This window comes from Astatotilapia calliptera, chromosome 23, assembly GCF_900246225.1.
Source record: "Astatotilapia calliptera chromosome 23, fAstCal1.2, whole genome shotgun sequence".
NCBI classification, from domain to species: Eukaryota; Metazoa; Chordata; class Actinopteri; order Cichliformes; family Cichlidae; genus Astatotilapia; species Astatotilapia calliptera.
This window is the reverse complement of record NC_039323.1, coordinates 29949395-29962594: the sequence shown is the minus strand read 5'-3', so window position 1 is coordinate 29962594 and position 13200 is coordinate 29949395. Positions and strand designations below refer to the sequence as shown.

General features: G+C 40.9%; 1 protein-coding gene across 1 annotated transcript; it reads right to left on the bottom strand.

Moving 5' to 3' along the window:
- Positions 1-281: 281 nt before the first annotated feature.
- Positions 282-3766, bottom strand: LOC113016857 (uncharacterized). Its single transcript, XM_026160015.1, has 2 exons — positions 696-3766; positions 282-556 (listed from the first exon to the last, which is right to left on the bottom strand). Exons 1-2 carry the CDS (start codon positions 1555-1557, stop codon positions 426-428), a joined length of 993 nt encoding a protein of 330 aa, XP_026015800.1. The 5' UTR covers positions 1558-3766; the 3' UTR covers positions 282-425.
- Between the last annotated feature and the right edge of the window lie 9434 nt (positions 3767-13200).

Here is a 13200-nt window from a genome sequence, read left to right as displayed (position 1 = left end):
CTTCTTAGTTGAGTTTTTTTTCTTTGTCTTGAAGCTTTCATCAAACCTGTACATCTGCCTTTCTTTCGTCTTCTGATTTTCCTTTCTCTGTGGTAGCTTTTGTTGGGTCAATAATCTTCTCCTCATTTTTTGCCTTTCATGTTTACTATATTTCAGCAGTTTATCTGAGAGTTCCTCTGTTATCTTAGTTGAACTGGAGGCACTGTTTGAATCATTCTGAGGAACAGAATCTGATGTTACCTGAGTTTCTCTCACAGAGGATGCAGAGGTTTCTTTTTCTAAATACTCAGAAGGACGATGGTTCAGCTCAGCAGCTGTCTCATTTGAATAATCCACTCTGGATGACATCACTTCAGTAGCTAAAGTGTCGGCCACAGTTTTCTGTGTCTGCTCAGTGGACTTTGGGGTTTCAAATTCAGGTTCATTTAAAGCTGGTGCTGGAACAGTTGTAGCTGTTTGTCTGTATTCATTAGCATCTCTTTGGTCAGCAGCGTTTTCACTGTGAAACTCGATGGGCTGTAGCTCATAAGTACAGCTTGGTGCGATGCTAAACATTCTGTACAAACGTTTGATCCTGTCAATCATGTCATTAAGACGTGTGAATTTCAACATAACTGCAGTTCCACCACTTGCACTTAGCGACAATGGCATACCAGTAGACTTACGTGGGTGAGGGTCAAAATATGCATATTCACCTGAAGTCAGCCTGCTAACAGCGATGACTGTTCCTCCCATGACTAGCAAAGCGTAGCGAACGTCTGAAGCCAAACACTGTAATCCCTGTTCAAGGCTCGGAAAGTGATCTGTACCATCAAATGTGCCGTAATGAGCAAACTGAGACATGTCGACTTGATACTCGTGTGTGCGGCTGGTAACAACTGAGGGAAGTTCATCGCAGGCTAGAAACACACTGTTCACAAACCTCAGTCTGGCATCTGAATAGACGGCATGGCCTTTGTCCAACACACGGTTTAGATCTGCTCTGGTAATAAATTCATCCTCGTGTAAGAATGACAGGAAAACCAAACTGTTAGCCATGCATTGCTGATTCCGGTACTTTCCATACCTAGGAGCGGCCTGGCTTCGGGAAGCACAGACGCTACTCACTCGTGGACTTTCACTGTTTGTAACCTGTACATGAGACTGTCCTGGAGCTTGTCCATCATGCTGTGTTTGTACAGTTAGCTGGGGTTTAGTCTGGATTACCTGCATAACTTCAGGCTCTGGGACAGACACTGAGGGAACACTTCTCTTTACCACATCTGCATAAGATACTTTGGCTGTCTCTCCATCATGCTGTGTTTGTACAGTTAGCTGGGGTTCAGTCTGGATTACCTGCATAACTTCAGGCTCTGGGACAGACACTGAGGGAACACCTTTTTTTACCACATCTGCATAAGACACTGTGGCTGTCTGAACACTGCTCTGCACTTCTGTGCTGGGAAAAGCTGAAACACAAACCTTTACCTGCTCACTGCTCTGAGAAACATTCACCTGTTCTTTCTGCTTTTGCCATCTAAGCTTCAAGGACTGCGACCTTTGACCTTTTCTTGGCATTTTGCTGAAGTACAATCTGGAGCTTATATGTGGTTATACACAAATATAAACAAAACTGAACCTTGAAACACAGAAAAACTTATAACTCCTTAAGTTACTGTTAAATCTGAGAAATGTACTATTATACTATAAAATGTTTTTATGAATATATGAATAGATGTTAAAAAGCTGATTTGTACTCCAAACTCAAAATAAAGGAAATTCAAAGTTCTCTGGAAACAATTTGGTCCGTTTTATTGTAGCTCTTTTAGAAACGGGGTTTCTTCAGCTGGATGTTCTGCAGCAGTCAGGAAACAGGAAGTCTGGGTCCTCAGGCACTTCTCGATGACAATACTAACTGAATACTTACACTGAGTGACAAAATGGGTTTGTCCTTAAATAATAGTACTATAAACTTGCAGTCAAATGTTATAGCCAATGAAACAGACTAACAGACTGGATCTAATTTATTATTTATCTGAATGTATGTATTACAAAATAACCAGATTATCTTATTACAAATAAACTTATAAAGAGGTGATATTTTATACAATTGATCAAAGTAAGCCAAACTAGCAGTCCAAACTAAAGTCTAATGCAAAATTAAAATGACAAATGTAGGGCTGTGTAAGTAGTTTCTACTATAAGTTCTACTGTACTGTAATTCTACTACTGTATATTCAACTTGTAATTTCCAGCAAAATGACTGAATGTGAGAGAGCTTAATGACAGGAAAGAAAGAGCAGTGAGAGCAGAGATCTCTCAGAATTCTGTAACAGATAGATCAAGTTCTGGTAACTTGGATTTCTGAAAATTGGATTCTGAAAGGATTCTCAAAACTTGGATTCTCAAATTAGATAGAGCAGTAGAGATAGAGGGATACAAGATGGAATGGCTTTCAAATTAGATAGAGCGGTAGGGATAGAGGGATACAAGATAGAATGGCTTTCAAATTAGATAGAGCGGTAGGGATAGAGGGATACAAGATAGAATGGCTTTCAAATTAGATAGAGCAGTAGGGATAGAGGGATACAAGATAGAATGGCTTTCAAATTAGATAGAGCAGTAGGGATAGAGGGATACAAGATAGAATGGCTTTCAAATTAGATAGAGTTGGGAGAGTGATAGGATAGACAGAATTGCTTATAATGATAGAGAGAGAGAGAGGATCTTCTGCAGCAGGTCACCTGTAAGACACAAAAGGCCTGGAATTAGTCATATTTCCAACATGCTTGGATTTACCATATTCTTCAGACTATATGGCACACCTAAAATCCTGTCATTTTCTCAAAAACATACAATGTGCCTAGTGTATCGATTCTGGTTATGCTTACTGACCTCAAACGGGATTTCTGTGGTACACAGCGCTCAAAATTCTGTCAAATATTTTAGTAATACTTCGTAAGCTACAAAGCTGCGCTGCTTGATGTATTGTCAGAGCATTATGGCTACCATAGTCAGGACCCTCGCAGAGTAATTCGTACGGTGCTTCAACATAACATTATGGTGTGTGTACAAGGACCTGGCACGTGCTAAGAGACATGCTTAAGAAGCAGATTTCAAACTGATCAACCCATGAAGAGTTTGATGGATTTGTGGATGAGGAATGAACTGAAAAAGTGAGTGTATTGTTCTGTATTTTATGTGTTACAACTGAACAGTGTTGAGAGTTGTTTGTGAATGACTTGAATAAAGTTTGACTTATCTGACTGTTTGTTTGGCTTAATCTGCCTTAAAAACAGGCTTGTTTATTGACATTATGCCTTATAATCTCAAAAATACAATACATGTAGGGCTTTAAATACTAAAGACTTCTACAGTAAATTATTGGACTGAACAGAATGACAATGTTTAACAAATGATGGTGGAACTGTTATAAGGACATTTTTACATTCTATTAAAACAATAAACGAAGTCTATAAACTCAAACTAAGACGTGCTGCTACAGTAACTTACTGTAAATATTAAATGGTCCAACAAAACCAACACACTGAGGTTACAGCACAGTTTCAGGTCACTCTGTATGAATTTTGGCAAAATGAGAAATTTGGAGACAGCTAGTTTCTACACAGCAGTTTCTACATATTTCAGTCACATTTGGGGCATGTTTGATGCACAGCAATAAGCACTACACTAAATCTATAATAAACTTATCATAGCTGATATAAAGGCCTAATTAGCAAAATTTAGTATGATGATCATTTCTTTGTAGATCATTTCATGATAAAAAGAACAGAAGTGGATTGGACAGTTATCAGTCATGTACTTCCTACAAATTTTGCATATGTTTTATTTCATATTGATCCTCTGAGTGTAATGGTACATTTTAATTTGAAAATATCCAAACTAAACACAATATTTTCTTTATTTACTTTGCTCTTGTTCTTTTGCAGTACCACATCCTATCAAATGTCCCTGTCGATTATATTCTACATTTAATAACTTACTATTTCAAGTGAGAACCTAAATCATGTGGACCAATGTTTATTATTGCATATCTCTATTCTGAATGTGGCAAGTCATTCATAGGTATTGTTAAGGTTTTGGCGATTTTCCTCTATAAAATTTAATTGACTTTTTTACAGTGGCCTGCTGTGGTTAATAATAACATATTCCTGTCATGAGTGGTATCAAAAAGTCTTCTCCACTGTAGCATTTGGCATTCCCAATAATATAACATGATACCTTAATCAAAACACAGCTAATATAGCACAGTTTTCTTAATGCAAACATCAGTAACTCAAAATCAGCAACCACAGTGTTAAGTCTGCAGTTCATACTTATGTGAAGCTAGAGTCTCCTCCTCCAGTCTCTCTTATCCTCCTGCTCCTGAAAAAACAAAACAAAACAAAGCGAAGCATCCACCCTTCTCTTGTCGGCTGGGTGAATTGTTTATGAATTGTTTATTGGCATTTACTAATCCTAAAGTGGGTGCAGTCATTGTCTCAGTATCAAGTCAGTTAAAACTTTTAATCGTCAGTCCATCACAGTCCATTCGCATGCATACCTCCATACACATTCATACCAGATGTTGCTGATAATGGAGTCTCCCGCGCAACCTATTCGAGCATCCATCACCAGCAAGATGACGTCATCATTTTAAAGGAAAACAATTCCTTGTTGTTTTTTTTGGGCCGGATTGACTCGGTGCAATCCTTTTAGACTCAGAACTTCTCAGTGTTCCCTATAAGTGAATTTCTCCCAAGCCAATTACAATCATGGAGAAGCACACTTTGCAACTGTTTACAGTAATAATATTTTATAGCGCTTTAAATTTCAATCTTTCAGGCCTGGTTTAAAGAGCTGATTGTTAAATCATGAACTCACAAAATATCAACATATCACCACCGGTGGATCACACCTCTCAGATGTTTTTTTTTTTTTTTTTCTCCAGTGCACTGTAACAAAAACGAAAACAGACATAACCAACAAAATACTACTAAAATAACACAAACTAGGGCCCGTTGCAGACATGTCCAAGCATAAAACTATCCCTCTCTCGCTTACGAGAAAGAACACAAGCCAAAGCTCACTGATAAAATCAAGCTAGCGCTAAACAAAACTAAACAATCAACCAGAAATTCACAGGAACATTTTGCTTCCTGCCGGGACAATATTGTGTGGGAATGAGAACCTCAGGTGCCGTAACACCTTTTGTTCCTCCTTGAATTAAATCTCAATCACAGAAAATGCCGTACTCCAACCTAAAACTTACACTATTAATTCATCATTTTCACTCTGTGCCACTGTTCCTCATCAGGGCTGTGTGAAGCACAGCAAAAAATTCAGTCAAGGCCTTGAGCCATAAACAGACATCACGCACAGACATTGTTTTCATAACCAAACCGTTTTAGAGCTTATTCCTAAAATCTACATAAATGCCCTCTGAGTGACATATAACACATTCTAAGTTTTTAATGGTAATCAATGGCTCCTCATAAAAATTATGCATTGGGATGTTTGTGTGCAGCATTTTGCATATCAGCATAAGCAAAGCATTCTTCATTGCATCAGCGTGTATGTGTGTGTGCGTGTGGATCACTCTTCATTGCACAAGCGTGTGCATGTGTATGTGTGTGCATCACTTCTTAGTGAATCAACATTCCCGTGTGTGTGTTTGTGTGTGTGTGTGTGTGTGTGTGTGTGTGTGTGTGTGTGTGTGTGTGTGTGTGTGTGTGTTCATCACTTTCCTGTTCTGGTGTTCTGGGTAAACCACGGCCTGAAGCATGCCCTGGGGTCCTGCCCCCCCCTCCTTTTCAGTTTGTTTGCGACCATTGCTGCTGCTGCTGCTCAAAATTCAGTCCGTCCTGGTTCTGACCCCAATTGGGGCAGTCCTTTCTCCAGTGTCGATGTTCACCGCAGGTGAAACCTGCATCTTCTTCTGTGTTTTTGTCCATTCTGAGGTGCCTTCTGACCTCAGTTACTCCTCCTGTCTCGGTCACGCCCTTTTTCGCCACCCGATCATCCGTGTTGGTCCATCACTGTCCTGCACAGTGTGAATGCAAAGTTATCAAGGTCAGCATTCTTTCGCTCGGCCTTACTTTTCATTCGGGCTTGGCGGGCGTCTCGTCACAGCTCTGTCAGCTGACGCAGTCTGGGAATTTTTTCCCCCGTGTAGTGAAACGGGCCTTAGGTTTAGTGCTCTCCGTCTCGGCTGCATGAAATCACATTCCTGCAGGTCTGTTGACATTCTCAGGTCGTTGTTGTGGGTCCAGCTGTTGCAGCATTTGGTCAGTGTCACGTATGGGGGAGAGCAGGAGTCCAGTCAGCCTCGGCTTTCAGGGCCGGCAAAGCAGCCTGTAATTAAATATGTATAGAAAAAACAAAAACAAAACAAAACAAAAACAAACAAAAAACAAAAAACAAAAACAAACGAACAGGAAAATGTTGTTGTGTTGGCTGTGTTATTCAGAGGGGAGACACACCGGGACCAGGCCCTGTGTCAGCCTTCTCTCCCCCTTTTTTTTTGTTTTTTGTCTCCCGATATAATCAACTCCTAACCCACCAAGTTGACAGGACAACACCGGTATATGTTAAAATTCTTAAGATCATGTTTAAAAGCCCAAAAATGGAACTTTCTTTCATTCAGTAATCACTTTTATTAATCAATCAACAGAAAACATGTCACAATTTGAATCTTTTAACCACTAAATTTGTTGTGTCTTGCCTGGTTGGTTAGACCAGTGTTCCTTTTTTTTTTTTTTTTGTTAAATTGTTGTCCTGCAACCCAGAGGGTTTCTTTGTCAGTAATGTATAGACTTCATCATTTAAGTATGTTAATTTTTCTTTAACCTTGCTGGAAAATCTTCACGTGTTCATGGGTGTAAGCTGTTTCTTCATTGCGTGTATGTGCATTTGTATAAAAGCAGGTTAATTTTATCTTTTCTCAAACTAGGCGTTACCTTAAAAGGAGCCTTTCTCTCAGATTTCTCTGCTTGTGTGTGTTTTTGTTTCACCTTTTTGTTGTGATGCTCCGGACGCCTTCCCAACCTCCACAAGTCCGTTGGCCCCAATTTTATGTGTTAAAACTTCTCTTACTTTCTCCTCTAATTCTCTCCTCGCTGCTGTCTGTTTCACAGCTGCTGATTCGTGCTGGGTGTGGTTCCCATTACCTATAATTTTGCTTCGGCCGCTGTGCTTGTGGGGGCAGTTGGTCCAGGTCCGCAGTTTCCTGTATTAACACACTAAGAGATTTATTTAATTTCATTTTCATCACTGTTAAACAGATACGCAGGCAACACGCCTACCTTGACAGCGTAAACTGTACGCCAGTCTCCCAACACATTCCTCTCTGTACTCCTCCATAATTCTCCACTGCACACCTCTTACTATCTCTCCTTTTTATTTTTATTACACCACAGAGTAATACACCCAATTATGCCCGTCTATCTCTATGTGGCTCCAAATTCCCTCTTTATTCTAATTTCACACTCGTCAGGGGACAGGCACACAACAATTTCAACCACTGAAACGAGGAATTCAACCTTTTTATATTTCTTTACTAAATCTAGACTCAACGTTTGTTCGCAAAATGTGTCTTGTTCTAGTCCGGAAATAAATGTGAACCCGTGATTACACGGTCGTTCCAGTGTTATTTCCGTGGCTATGCGGGGGCCCTCACCTCCCCAAGTCACCACCTCGGCACCCGGACGCCGCCGGTCCTGGCCAAGCGTCCCTGGACAGGAGGGTCGCTACTCCATAGGCAAAGTTCCACAGGTACACTAGGCATCAACCTTTGATCCTAAAATGTGTATTTGCTCTAATGTCCTCCTAATCAAACACATTAACCGTCACTGTCACTGTGTTCACGCTTCACACTCCACACAAAACACACTCAGAGCGCGCCTCAGTCACACTCTCACTCAGTGCGCGCTTCACCCACAAGACAGCACCCAGAGCGCGCCTCGCAGCTTCACACACACTCTCTCACCCAGAGCGCGCTTTGACACTCACACACACAACACTTTTCCTCAGCGGGAATTTTACACAGAAACCTCTGAGCTCAACTATTAGATCTTCTGAAAGCACACTGCACCATAGACCAAAATACCCTTTTCTCTGCGCTTATGACCGCCACAACGGAGCAAAGTCGCATCATAAAAGTGATGCTTGCATCCCCGAAGTTATACCTGACATCATAAACCAGGTGTTGCTCTGTACTTAAATTTTTACTTTGTATTATGGCCGCAGCCCTTTATACTCGACTGACGCCACAAACCACCGTCAAAACCTCTCTCAAATGTACTAAAATTAGCACCAACCACTACTGCACTTCACGGCCGCACCACCGGAACACGCCGTATCATAAACCAAACCTACGGACGTGTTTCGCTCTCGCGTTGCCAGCGTCCAACTGCACCGTGAAGCCAGCATCTGCTTGTCCTTAAATCAACTTCTATTTCATAGCCGGCAAAAGCCAGGACATCACTGACACCATAAACAAAATAAACAAACCTCGACTTCAATGTACTGAACTAATGGCCGTGTCTTCAGAAGAAATTCTAATGTATTATTGCTACAGAAGCCAGTATTAGACAAAATTAAATGTGGAAGGTAAAGTGGCTGCAACTAGCTCAACGTAGTATCTTATTAGTTTCTCGGTAGAAGCAGTTTACTGCAACTAGCTCAACGTAGTGTCTTATTAGTTTCTCGGTAGAAGCAGTTTATTTAACACACTGGAATTCAGCCTCAACTTATGTTGTTAGTATCTTGCGCCAAAAACCAGACACCGACAAATTTACTGTGAAAATACGTGTAACTCAGTGAACAGATTAATTTGGAAAGCCCAATATGCACATTTGGTATTTATAATACAACAGGCTGTGCTTACCTTTTTATTTTTGGACCGGTCCTCTGTTCACCTCGCCTCACGATCTCACCAAAGGTCAAATCTACACCTCCTCAGCACACCAAAGATCCGGGTCACACGGCACCAAGTTGTTGAAAACAAGCAGTTCTTTGAATCTTTGGGCTGAAGGAGGGACAATACTCGGTGTATAAATGCTCAATCAACAATCATTTATTTCCATACAATTCAACAATAAGAGCATTACAACGTCCGGACGGGAGAGATGCTACCAGAGGGTCAGGCACATGTCTCAAAATGGTGACGGGTTGCTCAGCTTTTTATAGTCTCTAGTGGCCCCCAGCTAGTCGTAAAAGCCAAAACATCACATTTTTTCTCTGTTACAGCGCCTAAGTTATGACCTCGGCAGTTGTTTCTCTGCTTTCTGTAAGGTGGGGGTGTGGAATGTGGTCTGTCTATCTCCCCTGTCTTTAGACACAGAGTCTCCTGCTTACAACCTTCTCTTCATGATTCAACAATTAAGCATGTCAAGAAAACAGTGTAACACATTCCCAGCAGATCAAGGATACAGAGTGATGCACATTTATCCAATGGACTAATATGTGAATATGTTCTGTTAACTCAAAAGTATAATGAGAACTAAACTACATACAGCTCACACACTCTATTTTAAAGGGTATAATATGATCTACAGCAGTATTCTAATTCAACTACTTTGATTACATATATAAGGTAACATATAATAACAGAATAATTTAATAGTGTGACAAATAAAATTTGAATTTGAGATAGGTCACATCATTTTCTCTGTCTATCTTGACAAGATTGTGGGTGTATGTTGTGCGCTTACAAATGTATCTGAATATGTGGTGCCCTTCCAGTGATGTAAATGAAAATGATGTGACTGATGTGCTCAACCAACAAATATACATTATTAACTCTCACTTTTTGTTTGCTTATTGTGACTTGACTTTTGAAGGGAAAGCTTTCTTACTTGTCCTACAAATATCAGAATAAAAGAATGGCACATGTCACCTGGGCTCACTATTTTTTGATCTTCACATCCATCTCAAATGATTTCCATTAACCACATTTCATATTCCTGACTGACAGATACAGATCAGAATCAAAATCAGAAAAAAAGTTTTATTGCCTTTTTCAGTGAACAAAAATCTACAAACTAGCCACTTACTTCAGTGGTAAGATGCAATATAAAGCACTGAATTATATTAATAACAAAAATAGCAATAATTTAGAATTTTAATTTAGGTTTGATGATCTTCCCCTCCTGTGTGTGGCATTGGGAGAGGTTGTGGTACAGTTGGTCTTGCTCAGCAGCAGTCAGAGGTGGGAAAAGCTGGGAGGCCAGGATGATCTTTTGCAGATTTCTCATTTTTTATTTTGTTTAGACTTGTTAAAAATGATGTCCTTGCATTGCTGATATTCCACTTTCTTTAAAGACTCCTCACTTGGGATGGCCCACTTGCACTTCTTAGATGTAACAGCTATCTCTTCTTGTTTTCCACTGGTATGCTGCCATGTACTGAACAACACAGCTGACACATGTGAGCAGCTCTCACCAAAGCCAGCTGTGCAGTTACAGTGTGCTCCCAAGACAACCCCGTCTTTTCTCACTACTACCTATGGCTTTAACTGCGGGTCATTAAGCCTTTGGCAATGTAGAACCTATAAATACAATTACAAATGTTAACAATTTTGGTTTAGTACATCAAAAACACAAAATAGCTACTGACAACCAGACGCATTTTAGCCAAGCTAATGTAAACAAATGACAACGCAGACCACGCTAACAATGCTAACGTTACACCACCTGGGATAATATGACACTTACCTTTCCAGTGATGATGCTGAATTTTTTTTTGCTTGAAGATTCCACAGCTGAATGTTTGTTACAAAGCCAGATTGAGTCCATTTGTAACTCTCCAGGCTTTTGTAAGCTTTTAAAGATGGGAAGATTATAAGGTAGTTATATATATATGTCCGGATAGCATAGATCTGAGACGTCTTCTTCCGCTGAAATACTTTTGAAAAGCACACTGGGAGCATTTTACGGGTCGGTAATATTTAACCTATTTAGTTTTTTGAAATACAGCTCGATGTCATGCGAATTAAAGTGAGATGAATACTCCGATAGCTTGAAAGTTTCTGCAGTGCCGCTGTTCATGTTGCTGCCAAAATGACCACCTGACAACTGGTAGTCACGTGGGGTCCAGAGCTCATTTTGGTTACTGCAACTGGTCCGTTGTCGTTTTTCCTATTTGTGTTTTGTTTTTTCCCATTTCCGTTGTCATTTTTCCTATTTCCGTTGTGCTTTGTGTGCTTTTGCAGCATTTTTGTTATTGCTGGTGTTTTCTTAAGTTGCAGTCCGTTTGACATCTCAGGGCCACCGTATTATTGTACTCAGAAACGTTAGGAATGTGTTATCTAACGAAATGCTTACTTTGGATTAAATTACCTTGGCCTCCACTAACACTGTGAAGAATCTTAGAGTCATTTTGCCTTCAATGCGCATATTAAACAATATGTAGGACTGTCTCCAAAAGTTGATTCTGTTCATCTGGACATAGCGTTTTGTTGGAGAAACGTTTCGTCACTCATCGAAGTGACTTCTTCAGTCTCAGCTGACTGCAGGTTTCCCCAATCTTATAAACAGGACATTTGCATAATGACTGAAACCAGCCCGCTGAAGGAACAATGGGCTGGGAGGTCAGTTCCTTAAGCTTAATTATGCAAATTCTCATGACCATTGATGAACAACCACTGACCAAAACCCACTGATCAAAGACCACTGATCAGTGGCCATGAGTACCATTCACAGGGAGTTGGGGAATGGCTGCAATCACGGCATTGTAAGATGGCGAAAGATGTACCCTTAGGCCCCCTCCTCGATTCAGAGATGGTCTTTCCCTTTTCACGTAAATGGCCTCCTTGACTCTGCGCTCAAACCAGCGTTCCTCCCTGTCTAGAATGTGTACATCTTCATCCTTGAAAGAGTGTCCACTGGCCTGTAGGTGTAAATATACTGCACAGTCCTGGCCTGACGAGGTAGCTCTTCTGTGTTGTGCCATCCGCTTCCCCAGAGGTTGTTTGGTTTCCCCGATGTATAAATCCTGGCAATCCTCCTGGCACTTATCAGCGTACACTATGTTACCCTGTTTGTGTCGGGGAACCCGATCCTTGGGGTGGACCAATTTTTGGCGCAGCGTATTTTGGGGTTTAAGAGCCACAGAGACCCAGTGTTTAGAAAAAATGCGTCTCAACTGCTCCGATACTCCTGACACGTACTGGATCACTACAGGTTTTCGCTTGGGCAGCAGTTGTCCTTCTCTCCTGGATTGGTTGGAGCTTTCTTTAGGTGCCTTTCCAGCTTTGACAAAAGTCCAGCTGGGATAACCACATTTACTCAGGGCCTTCTTGATATCATGTTCTTCTGCCTCCTGTGTCTGTGGGGATGGTGTTCTCTCTGTGTTGTAGCATCCTAATGACACCCAGTTTGTGCTCCAGTGGATGATGAGAGTCAAACCTTAAATACTGATCCGTATGTTTAGGTTTACGGTACACGTCAACTTTTAGATGTCCCCCATTACTGACGGAAATCTTATAGTCTAAGAAGGCTAACCTGCAACTTTTCATATCCTCCCTGGTGAATTTGATGTGTCGGTCCACCGAGTTAATGTGATCCGTGAATTCTGGTACGTCCTGAGATTTGATTTTCACCCAGGTGTCATCCACATATCTGTTCCAGGGTAGGATAGCCAAGCCCTCTTTGCCACTTTTTCCATGTACAAATTGGCCACGATGGGTGAAACTGGGGTACCCATGGCACACCCATGTTTCTGCCTGTAGAACTGACCCTTGTATGTGAAGTAGGTGGAATGAACACACAGTTCCAAAAGCAAACACACTTGGTCGATGCTGAGAGTGGTCCTGTTGCTGAGGTTGGTGTCTTACTGTAATCTCTTACGGACTACCTCCAACACTTCCGTGACTGGGATGCAAGTGAAGAGAGATGTAACGTCGTACGAGACCATGGTTTCATCTGCCTCAATAATGACATCTCTCACCTTCTCAACAAAATCCAGGGTGTTCTGGATGTGGTGTTCAGAGCTGCCCACCAGCGGGGAAAATATTATGATAATATTATTATTATATCGTATGATATTTTATCGCGATGTGTTCAGGATCTCTGTTACAATGTTACTGTTTTGGTTGTGCTGCATGAAAGACGTTGAGTGTGTATTATGGAAGGTTAGTAAATTATTCAGAACTCTCCCCTTACATTAACTGCCCTGTTACTGTACCACCTTAATAAACCTCGGTGAAGCAAAATGTCTTGT

What these genes read in the sequence shown, in the direction of transcription:
- LOC113016857 (XM_026160015.1), bottom strand. Translation starts at nt 1,557, where the DNA reads ATGCCAAGAAAAGGTCAAAGGTCGCAGTCCTTGAAGCTTAGATGGCAA. An exon ending in TGTTAGCAGGCTGACTTCAG is followed by an intron (nt 557 to 695) that starts GTGAATATGCAT and finishes ACGTTTGTACAG; the next exon opens with AATGTTTAGCATCGCACCAA.